Raw genomic sequence first — 11,892 nt, forward strand, 5'->3', positions numbered from 1 at the left:
CATCACATATATACATAAAATACATATTTTCTTCTTTTATTTTTCTAATATCTATAATTTCACATTTACTTTTTATAAACCTCAATTAAATGAAAATTAATATATCAAAGTTTTTTTATATTCCAACAAAAAATTAGCATTTAATTAACCAAGTGGTTGAAAGTATTATAACTTAAAGGGTTAATTACGCCAACAACCATGAACTTTGGGCCAATTTCTAAACTTGTCATGAACTTTTTTTTATCAAAAATTCCCTGAATTAATTTAGTGTGTTGAACAATTTTTTCATGCTTTTTTGCTCTGGTGAAACTCCGAGCTGACCATGCCTACTATGACTAAAAATTGACACATGGAAAAAAATAAAAATAAAATAATAAACCCTAAAATGCCGCCCTCTGCCTCCCGCCTCTATGCCGCCCTTCTCCACTACCACACCTCTTTCTCCACCGCCCTAATTCTAATGATTGCATCCAGTTATAGCTTCATGTATTCAGATCTCTAAACAAGTTGGGTACGTAATATGCTGATAAAATCAGACCTTACAGCCATCAATTCTTCGCCCGCCGTGAAGGTGCCCCCCTCTGAATCTCTACGTTTGCCTCCTCTGTGTGACTGCGTCAACCCTAGTGCACCGATTTTCAAATTGAAGTCGGCCAAGGACGTGAATGTTGAGATCGATGGGGCGATGAATGTGAGGGATGAGAATCAAGGATAGCTACGGGCTCGAATCATAGAAAGAGAAGGCGGCGATGGTCGTTGTAACAGCCCTAATTTCCCGGGAGAAAAAGAAATGGGCTATGTGACAGGACTACTAAGCTTTACTTGAATAAAATAGGTAATGTGCCCTGAGGGTTGGGCATTATGCCGTATTTAAATGAAAACAATACGACATTATAACATAATTATTCTCCCTATCAGGATCGGAAGTTCGAAGGTCTGAGACCAAGACAACGTCTCATACTAAGCATATGATAGATGCGGAAAACAATTGCTAAGAAAGTGATGGAGAGTGAAATTCATATAAAAATATGAATAAAGTATTAACATAGTTGGGCATCAGATAATATTCACTAAGTGAATTTATTTCAGCGGGGGTAAACATAGCATTTCTTCAAAATCCATAGCAACAACCCTTCCTCAGCCTCGCACGTCACCACCAGCTGCTCAATCTGCAAAAGGTTTTGAAAACAATTGCAGGGCTGAGTACTAGTGTACTCAGTGGGTTGAGCCATTTAAAAACACTTTAAAAATCATTTACTGAAAAAGATAATTCATGCCTTAAACAGTATAACACAGAATGTTTTTAAAGTGAGTCATTCCATGCATACTAAAATAATCAAAGCTCTTATCTTCCTGGCTCATCTATTGGGAGTGCTATCTACAACTGGTTGTCATCGAATCTCTCGAGACAACAGGTTCTGGTGTACGTACACAATTCTGGTTAGCAGAGCTAACAAAGTTCTGGTTGGCGAAGCCAACAATGTTTTGGTAGAAGCAATAACCAATAGAGAGCATAAATATTTTAAGCATGAACCATCAACTTTAACATTTCATAAAAGCGAGCTTATTAGCTCAACATACATTTCGTAAATAAAGCCTCACCTGATTTGGAGACAATCCAAATAATTTAACTGAGCTGATCAGGAACCTAAGTATCATTTTCTGTAGGTCCTACAAGATAAGTTCTCAACTTAAACTCATAGTCCTAAAATAAACCTTAATCTTATAGTGAAACGCTTAATATTCTATGATTCACTTAGCCGGGATTTCAAAATTTAATAAATAAATATTTGAAAACTAAATCTCTTGAGTTAAGGACACCAACAATATCCTTACTCATTTTTCTTCAATATTTGATTTTATAAATCAAACCAATTAAAACATAAATGATTTTATTAGCGAAATATGTAATGCAAATCATCTCATGCTCAACTCATATAATAAGTAATTGTACTTAATATATGCACATAATATTAATATATATAATATTAAGCAATCATTCATTAAAGCAATTTATTAATCAAATCTAAATACATGTCAAGCTCAATAATCAAATAAGGGCAAGTCATACTCTTTAAAAGTGCCAATTAATTAAAATCTGAGTCCCAATTTAAATGAGATATGCAGTCCATAACAGAGCCCAAATAATTAAATGAGGTAGTCCACTTGATTAAAAAAAATAAAGCCCAAGTTTTAAATAAAATCTGACCCCAATTGAAAAGAATTCGTAGCCCATAAGAGGCTCCAAATTAATTGGTGCAAGGCCCCAAACTCTTTCTTCTTCTTTTTAAAACACACACACACAAACACACACACACACAGGCAGCTGCTGCTGCGCAGCAGCCTCCCCCCCATCGCCTTCTTCTCTCCTCCGGCGGACGGCAGCAGCGCCGTCATCTGCCGCTGCCGCCGCCGCCACCGGTATCCCTGACTTCCCTCTCCCTCGCCCTTGCTCTCTCTTTCTTCCTCACCTCCCCACAAGCACACTCACACACTGAAAATGTTGTCGCCTCCTCCCTCAAAATTTTTCGGCGACAGCCACCACCACCATGGCCGCCGTCGCGTGCTCCGCTCCCTCGACGGCTGGAGAGCCGTCGCCGCCCCTTTCTCCCTCTAAAAACCTCAGCCCCAAACTCATTGACAGCCCTTCTCTCCTTTTCTCGACTTCGGCAACCGTAGCAGCCGGTGAGGCCAGCCGCCGCCGCTCGAATTTCAGACGACGGCGCCGCCTCTCTCCTGCATTTTGTCGGACGGCCACCGCACCCCAGCCCCTATCTCCCTCTCTCTCACCGTCTCCAGCCCGGCAGCAGCGGCGAAGCCGCCGTGCCACGCCTCCCTCTGTCTCACGGCCCTCTCTCGCTCACCTGTACACTCCGGCGCCTCCCTTTCTCCTGCATCGGTCGGATGGCCGGCAACAAGCTTGCCGCCCTCCCGACGCCGCTCGACTCAGCTCAACACACACACTACACCATACACGTTTCAAAAGCTTGAAACTTTTCTTCCATTTTAAGCAAAAATCTTTATCTAGTTGTAAAAACAAAGCTAATGCTTTTTATTGAATTTTCTTGCTGTATTATGCTCAAATATATATATATATATATATATATATATATATATATATATATGTACTGAAAAGATGAAATGGATGCATATGTTGTATTTCTTGTTTTGTCTCTAAGAGAGTTGAGATGCTAACTAAGTTAAAGGTATAACCTTTCAAAATGAATCTGTTGAAACTTTGAAGTTGATTGATTGTTGGATTTGTGGTGAGGAAGAACTTGATGAATGCTCATGTATGAACTTGGATTTGCGAAAACAACTTGGGTGGAATATGAGTGAAGGAGAACTTGGCTGCATTCTCTTTTGAATTGGCAGAGGAGTTGCCTTAAGCAAAGGTGTGTTGAGAGTTTAAAGTCTCTTTTAGGTTGGGCGGCTAGTAGGTAGGTTGGGCGGCTAGTATGTAGGGTGGAGTATAGGTAGGGTGGCTAGTTGATTGAACAATTAAAACTTCAGGGTTAAATTATGTGAACTGTATAATTCTCCAGGGTTCGCGTATTAAAAGCTCGTGTAAATGCTTGAATGCTTAATTAAATAAATATGCAATTCATATAAATTAAAATAAATGAATTTTACAAAAGTTCTTTTGTAAATGATTTTGTTGGAATTTTAAAAAAATAAATTATTTCTCTTTACCCGGCAGTGAATTATCTTAACTTCTAAAATCAAAATTACTCTAAATTTAGCTATAAGAAGACGGGGTGTCACAATCCTTCCCCCTTAAAAAAAATTTCGTCCTCGAAATTCCGAACCTCTGAGTATCATTCTCAACTTGTAGCTATCATATATTCTTTCTGGTTCGTAGTGACTCTACTAGAATAATATGTTTGCTTTTCTGATTCAACATCATCCCAAATGACAACTTATTATCACTACGAATTTCACTTATTCTAGTACGTCAATTCTATATGGTCGTACCTTCCACATCTTCTGGTGCCTGAGTTTGTTGTCGGTCAAGTGCATATCCTCTTGCTATTTGAATTGGCCTTTGGCCTCGTTTTCTCCCTCGATTCTGAATATGTTGTTGAGGTCTGTGTGGGGTTCCTGGGCATTGTCGAGCAAAGTGACCATTATCTCCACACTTGTAGCAAGCGTCGCTCCCAGCTTTGCAAACTCCGAAGTGATTTCTGTGGCAATTTTGGCAAAACGGTACTTGTTGCTGGGTATTTCGCTCTTCTTGTTGGTTTTGCTGCATTTGTTAATCAGCCCCTTGCCATTTTCTTTTTCGTTTGTTGTTGTTGTCGACACGCTTATTGTCTTGATTAAGTGTTTTCATTTCTTCTGGCATCATAGCTTCAATATCTTGTGCTCTGCTCAAGGATTGAGCATATGTTAGTGTTCCTTGACTAGCCAAGGGCATTCCTATCTCGTGTCGTAGACCTCGCCTGAACTTCTCAGATCTTTTCTCCTCAGTATCCACCAAGTGTGGAGCGTAGCGTGATAATTGGACAAATAGTCTGTCGTACTCAGTGACAGATTTATTCCCTTGTCGAAGATTCCAGAATTCTGCTTCTTTCTTGATTCGATAACTCTGAGGAATATACTTCTCGTACAACTCTACTTTGAAATTTTCCCACGTGTATTCCTCCCATTGTTGTGGCGACAATGTCCTCTGCACTGACTCCCACCAATAGTCAGCCTCGTCTGTTAGTTGAAATATAGCACATGTCAAACGCTCCTTGTCAGTAAGACCCATGAAGTCGAAGATTCGCTCCAAGCACCGTATCCATTTTTCTGCATCCATTGGATCTCCCATTCCATTGAAAGTGGGTGGGTTGTGCTTTCGGAACCTTTCACTTGCTCTGCGTTCTGGTGCACCAGGTTCATCAGCGTTAGGTACCATTCCTCCTTCCCCAGCCATTTTCTGTAGTAACAACTTGATTAGCGAAAGCTTAACGACATCGAAAAATATATGAGCAAAAATAACGAGGTATGTTGCAAGAGAAACAACAACACACATCAAGGCGTGAATGAACGACTCATACATCAAGGTATGAAGATGTATGTTTATGTGCCTCAAAAGAAGGCTCTCAAGGGTATTTAGAAAAAATAAGGTCTTTCCGAAAGGATTTATATAGATATCCAAAATATCAAGGCTTTTGAACACAAGAAATAAGGCTCTTCAAGGATTTATATATAGGATACATATATGTCCAAAAGTATTGGGGCTTTTAATCGAAAGAAAATAAAGGTCTACAATAATAGGTTTACGTTTAGAAACTGTATATATATATATATAGATATCCGGTAACTCTACTATATAGTGGGATATTATGCTTGTAGCTTCAAATTCTTGTTAGCTTGTGGCGAGGTTCCGTTAGTTCCATTCCACCTATCTTTTCTGATTGGTACACGTTCGTGTGACGTCCTTGAGTCTTCCATACTTGTAGAGTGCGTGGAACCATTCATGCGTCTTTCTGCTTATCTTGGGCTCGTTTCTTCGTGTCTTGTTCTTCTCTTTTGTCTTTTCATGATCTATCTTTTCTAAATTCCACACTTCTATGATCTATCTTTTTGTATGATGTCTCTCTATGTTCTGTCTTGCTTCGTTCTATCTTTCTATTCACTCATTCTAAATCATACGCCCTTTCGTTGAAAACTCTAATTCTTGATTCTTCTATAGGACCTCATGCTAGGAGTTCTGTGATACCCCAACATTTCCATAAGGAATATAGAAAATCTTTAATTAAGTATACTATTGATACACGCCCAATTTTTAATAAGTCATATTATTTCAACGAGATTTTTCTATAATTAAAGTTCATTTCTATTAATTTTTATCAATCAAAGGTTTTGAGCCCAATACTAAAATACATTAGAAAGGTTCTTACTAGTATTTTTCATTTATATTTGTTTATTTATTTATCAGTTTTGATGGACCTCAAGCCCAACAATCTCTATTTAAGTGAATAATTTTATGGGCTTTCAGCTCAAGTATTGTAAGATCAGTAGTGGCCCAAAATTAGGATGTCAGTGTGAGAAGCTGAGCCGGGCAGCGAGAATTGATACATTTTCCTTTTTCCCCAAGAATTCTACAGTGTCGATTTTATTTTATTTTTTTCCCAAAAGCTTTGGCTTTCTTTCTTCCACATCACCTTCTTGTTTCTTTAAGATTCACCACACCCACAAACATTCCCCATCCACACACACCGATTGCTGAAGGTAATCTCCTCTCTCCCATTCAATTTCCTTTCATTCAATTACTTTTCAACTGCAGAAATTTTAGGAGCTTGACTTTTTATCGAATGAAATCAACAACAACAGCATCTGTCAATACTTCATTTCCTTATAACTTCAAAGATTTCAGACACACAAAATACAAAAAAATCAAATCTTTACTTCTAAAATTTCTCATCTTTTACATCTGAATTCCTTTCCTTTTGATCCTCCGGTGAGTGAGAGTCGAGGATTCGATGAGAGGGAGGAGTGGGGCTGTCCGAGCTTGACGCGGGCTGTCAAGGCCGCGGCTGCCGGCGCTGCATGCGTGGCAGCAGCTCGCCGGCCACTCGCGGCGAAGGCAGACAGAGTCGGAGCAAGGCGGCGAAGTCCCGGGTGGCTGAACCAGGTGGCGCGGCCGGAGGCCAGGCGCCACTAACGCGGCCGAGAACGGAGCAGCAGCAGTGATGGCGGCGCTCCTTCCTTGGCCGTCTGCCGTCGGGTACACAAGAGAGAGAGAGAGAGAGAGAGGGGCAGATGGGAGGTGGTGAGCAGAAGGTAAGGTGAGAAAGGGGAGGTGATGAGTGAGGGAGGCGTCGGAACCGGCGATTCTCGCCGGAATTGGAGCAGGCGGCGGCGGCAGATCTTGGAGGGAGAAGAGGCGGTGGTTCTGGGAGAGAGAAAAGGAGAATTATAAAGAGAGGTGAGGGAGGGCGGCGAGAAGTGAGGGGTGAAAGGGAGATAAGAAGAAGGATGAGAGAAGGGAGGCGGAAGCCGCCGTTCGGTGGCGGCGGCAGGAGGGCGTGAGCGGCCGAGAGGGAGAGAAGAAGAGAGGGAGAAAGGAAGGCTGGGGGCTGGTGTGCGTAGTGTGCGTGGGGGGGGGTGTGTGTGATGTGCGTAGGTGTAGGTTTAATTAAGGGAATTTGAAAGAATGGGTTGGGCTTAGTTTGATTTAAATTGTCAATGGGCTCAGGTACATTTAAGCATTTAGGCTTCACTTTAATTACTTTGGGCTGCATTATTTTATAACAAGTTTTTAAATTATCTTCTTGGGCTTGAACTATTATTTTGCTGAAAATGTTTTAATAAGAATTATTAATTTTTCTCCCAAGATTAATGTTTTATAATTTATTTTAAATTATTAATTATTTTATAAGTTTTAAACTTATTTTATATATTAAAAGATTATGGATTCATTCAAAGAGATTATTAAACCGGGCAAAGTGTATCAATAGTTAGCGATTCCATTTACTTAGAAATTAGAATGATACCTCGAGACCTATTAAGAATATAATTTCTTGTAGGCTTTGTGACCAAGTGGGTTAGCGCTGCTTTCCCAAGACAAGTTTATATGTGTATGATCTTCAGGCTTTGCCTATCCAGGTGGGCTTTATTTTACAAATGTATCTTGAGTTATATAAGCTCTGATATTTCATGAAAGTTACTTGTTTATCCAATATAAATGTTTTTATGTGCGTTCTGTATTGTTTAATGCTCGCATAAGCATCGATCGAGATTCTCATTTGACCTAACACGTTAGATGAGGATTGTGTACACAAGGTTAGTTGCTCAATGGGTTGATCGCCATTTGGGCACTAACGAAGCTAAGCAGGCGTTATAAGGGTGCTCCTGGACACGTTCCAAGCACAGATGATGATGTGTTCCGTCTGGGTAACGTCCCGGGTTCACTTAAGCGGCGGTAAGCGATCCGACGGTGGTTAAGTCCCGGGATCATAAGCAGCGAGTAACAATCGAACGTCACATGGCGCGCCACTTAATGAGAAAAATGTTTTGTCATGCTTAGAAGTGGATTTCTATTTTCAAAACCTTCTAAGTTATGATTATGATATTGGATAAACTGCTCTATTTAATTATTCCATAAAATATCTTGTAAACTCCTGTTCACTGAGTACACTAGTACTCAGCCCAAATTATTTTCAAATATTTTCAGGTTGATCGGTTGGTGCAGACGGGGCTGAGGCGAGGGTTCGACGTTGTCTTTTGCTTCCGCTAAACGACTAGCTTGCTATCTTGTCTTTCAATCTCCTAAACTAAGAACTTCTATTATATGGTAAAATAGTATCTCGTTGAGCTTAGTCCCTTAATTCGCATTTCAATTAATGAAGCCATCATTGATTATGATCAGAGTCACGAAACTAAACTTATGCGCTCCTGGAAAGTTGAATGTTGTTAATCGATATTGTCGCTCAATGCCCATTCATTTATTTTATTTTATTAATCTCTTCGAAACACAGATACCTAATATTTTGGGTAAATCTTCATAATTGATCTGCTCATATCACATTATTTTCTTATTTCTTTTGTTTGGGAAGTTGGGTCGTTACAAGTTCATCTCATAAGATTCTCATGCTATTATCCAGTGTATTTCTCTAACTACGAGAAAGTTAGACCTGTCTGAACTGATAATTGAGGCGACAAACTAGGCAAGCCTACTTATAGTTGCAGGTCATACAGACATAAAATCATTTTGATAATTTCACTGACTGTTCTGGCTGTAACATATAACTGATTCTGGAGTCAAAGCTCAAATACGGGTCATAAAAATATGACAACTTTCTGGTCATATAAATGAATATGACAAATCTTTCTGGTCATACAAACATGACAAACTTTCTGGTCATATAAATATATATGACAAATCTTTCTGATCATAAAAACATGACGAAACTTTTCTGGTTATTCAAGCTAAAGCTCAAAATAACATCTTTATGAGAATTTAGTTGTAACATAATACAACAAACTGAAATATTTTCTTTTAACAAGAACTCTTGCTTTTAAAACCACTTTAAATACTTGTACGCACTATAAGTAAAATTTGTTATAATCGCGTACCTTTCCTTCTTGAGAGCGGTGTGAAGGCGAGCTGAGGGTTGCTGTGTAGCTTAGAAGTCTAGAGATGCTATTCTAGACTCAACATCAATGAAATAGCGGTCTCAGAGCCAAGAACTTTTGCTTTGATACCATTTATAACAGCCCTAATTTCCCGGGAGAAAAAGAAATGGGCTATGTGACAGGACTACTAAGCTTTACTTGAATAAAATAGGTAATGTGCCCTGAGGGTTTTGGGCATTATGCCGTATTTAAATGAAAACAAGTACGACATTATAACATAATTATTCTCCCTATCAGGATCGGAAGTTCGAAGGTCTGAGACCAAGACAACGTCTCATACTAAGCATATGATAGATGCGGAAAACAATTGCTAAGAAAGTGATGGAGAGTGAAATTCATATAAAAATATGAATAAAGTATTAACATAGTTGGGCATCAGATAATATTCACTAAGTGAATTTATTTCAGCGGGAGTAAACATAGCATTTCTTCAAAATCCATAGCAACAACCCTTCCTCAGCCTCGCACGTCACCACCAGCTGCTCAATCTGCAAAAGGTTTTGAAAACAATTGCAGGGCTGAGTACTAGTGTACTCAGTGGGTTGAGCCATTTAAAAACACTTTAAAAATCATTTACTGAAAAAGATAATTCATGCCTTAAACAGTATAACACAGAATGTTTTTAAAGTGAGTCATTCCATGCATACTAAAATAATCAAAGCTCTTATCTTCCTGGCTCATCTATTGGGAGTGCTATCTACAACTGGTTGTCATCGAATCTCTCGAGACAACAGGTTCTGGTGTACGTACACAATTCTGGTTAGCAGAGCTAACAATGTTCTGGTTGGCGAAGCCAACAATGTTTTGGTAGAAGCAATAACCAATAGAGAGCATAAATATTTTAAGCATGAACCATCCACTTTAACATTTCATAAAAGCGAGCTTATTAGCTCAACATACATTTCGTAAATAAAGCCTCACCTGATTTGGAGACAATCCAAATAATTTAACTGAGCTGATTAGGAACTTAAGTATCCTCTTCTGTAGGTCCTACAAGATAAGTTCTCAACTTAAACTCATAGTCCTAAAATAAACCTTAATCTTATAGTGAATCGCTTAATATTCTATGATTCACTTAGCCGGGATTTCAAAATTTAATAAATAAATATTTGAAAACTAAATCTCTTGAGTTAAGGACACCAACAATATCCTTACTCATTTTTCTTCAATAATTGATTTTATAAATCAAACCAATTAAAACATAAATGATTTTATTAGCGAAATATGTAATGCAAATCATCTCATGCTCAACTCATATAATAAGTAATTGTACTTAATATATGCACATATTATTAATATATATAATATTAAGCACTCATTCATTAAAGCAATTTATTAATCAAATCTAAATACATGTCAAGCTCAATAATCAAATAAGGGCAAGTCATACTCTTTAAAAGTGCCAATTAATTAAAATCTGAGTCCCAATTTAAATGAGATATGCAGTCCATAACAGAGCCCAAATAATTAAATGAGGTAGTCCACTTGATTAAAAAAAAATAAAGCCCAAGTTTTAAATAAAATCTGAGCCCAATTGAAAAGAATTCGTAGCCCATAAGAGGCTCCAAATTAATTGGTGCAAGGCCCCAAACTCTTTCTTCTTCTTTTTAAAACACACACACACAAACACACACACACAGGCAGCTGCTGCTGCGCAGCAGCCTCCCCCCCATCGCCTTCTTCTCTCCTCCGGCGGACGGCAGCAGCGCCGTCCTCTGCCGCTGCCGCCGCCGCCACCGGTATCCTTGACTTCCCTCTCCCTCGCCCTTGCTCTCTCTTTCTTCCTCACCTCCCCACAAGCACACTCACACACTGAAAATGTTGTCGCCTCCTCCTCAAAATTTTTCGGCGACAGCCACCACCACCATGGCCGCCGTCGCGTGCTCCGCTCCCTCGACGGCTGGAGAGCTGTCGCCGCCCCTTTCTCCCTCTAAAAACCTCAGCCCCAAACTCATTGACAGCCATCCTCTCCTTTTCTCGACTTCGGCAACCGTAGCAGCCGGTGAGGCCAGCCGCCGCCGCTCGAATTTCAGACGACGGCGCCGCCTCTCTCCTGCATTTTGTCGGACGGCCACCGCACCCCAGCCCCTATCTCCCTCTCTCTCACCGTCTCCAGCCCGGCAGCAGCGGCGAAGCCGCCATGCCACGCCTCCCTCTGTCTCACGGCCCTCTCTCGCTCACCTGTACACTCCGGCACCTCCCTTTCTCCTGCATCGGTCGGATGGCCGGCAACAAGCTTGCCGCCCTCCCGACGCCGCTCGACTCAGCTCAACACACACACTACACCATACACGTTTCAAAAGCTTGAAACTTTTCTTCCATTTTAAGCAAAAATCTTTATCTAGTTGTAAAAACAAAGCTAATGTTTTTTATTGAATTTTCTTGTTGTATTATGCTCAAATATACATATATATATATATATATATATATATATATATATATATGTACTGTAAAGATGAAATGGATGCATATGTTGTATTTCTTGTTTTGTCTCTAAGCGAGTTGAGATGCTAACTAAGTTAAAGGTATAACCTTTCAGAATGAATCTGTTGAAACTTTGAAGTTGATTGATTGTTGGATTTGTGGTGAGGAAGAACTTGATGAATGCTCCTGTATGAACTTGGATTTGCGAAAACAACTTGGGTGGAATATGAGTGAAGGAGAACTTGGCTGCATTCTCTTTTGAATTGGCAGAGGAGTTGCCTTAAGCAAAGGTGTGTTGGGAGTTGAAAGTCTCTTTTAGGTTGGGCGGCTAGTAGGTAGGTT

General features: G+C 39.7%; 1 protein-coding gene and 2 long non-coding RNA genes across 3 annotated transcripts; 1 reads left to right on the forward strand and 2 right to left on the reverse strand.

Moving 5' to 3' along the window:
* Positions 1–4,255: 4,255 nt before the first annotated feature.
* Positions 4,256–4,918, reverse strand: LOC131008162 (uncharacterized). The gene has a single exon (XM_057935056.1). It carries the CDS (start codon positions 4,916–4,918, stop codon positions 4,256–4,258), a length of 663 nt encoding a protein of 220 aa, XP_057791039.1.
* A 787-nt stretch (positions 4,919–5,705) lies between these two features.
* Positions 5,706–8,309, forward strand: LOC131007772 (uncharacterized). Its single transcript, XR_009096274.1, has 2 exons — positions 5,706–7,596; positions 8,165–8,309. It is a non-coding gene; the product is annotated as an uncharacterized LOC131007772 (long non-coding RNA).
* A 1,073-nt stretch (positions 8,310–9,382) lies between these two features.
* LOC131007773 (uncharacterized) lies at positions 9,383–10,373 on the reverse strand. Its single transcript, XR_009096275.1, has 2 exons — positions 10,048–10,373; positions 9,383–9,614 (listed from the first exon to the last, which is right to left on the reverse strand). It is a non-coding gene; the product is annotated as an uncharacterized LOC131007773 (long non-coding RNA).
* Positions 10,374–11,892: the final 1,519 nt, after the last annotated feature.

Source organism: Salvia miltiorrhiza, chromosome 2 (genome assembly GCF_028751815.1).
Source record: "Salvia miltiorrhiza cultivar Shanhuang (shh) chromosome 2, IMPLAD_Smil_shh, whole genome shotgun sequence".
Lineage (NCBI taxonomy): Eukaryota > Viridiplantae > Streptophyta > Magnoliopsida > Lamiales > Lamiaceae > Salvia > Salvia miltiorrhiza.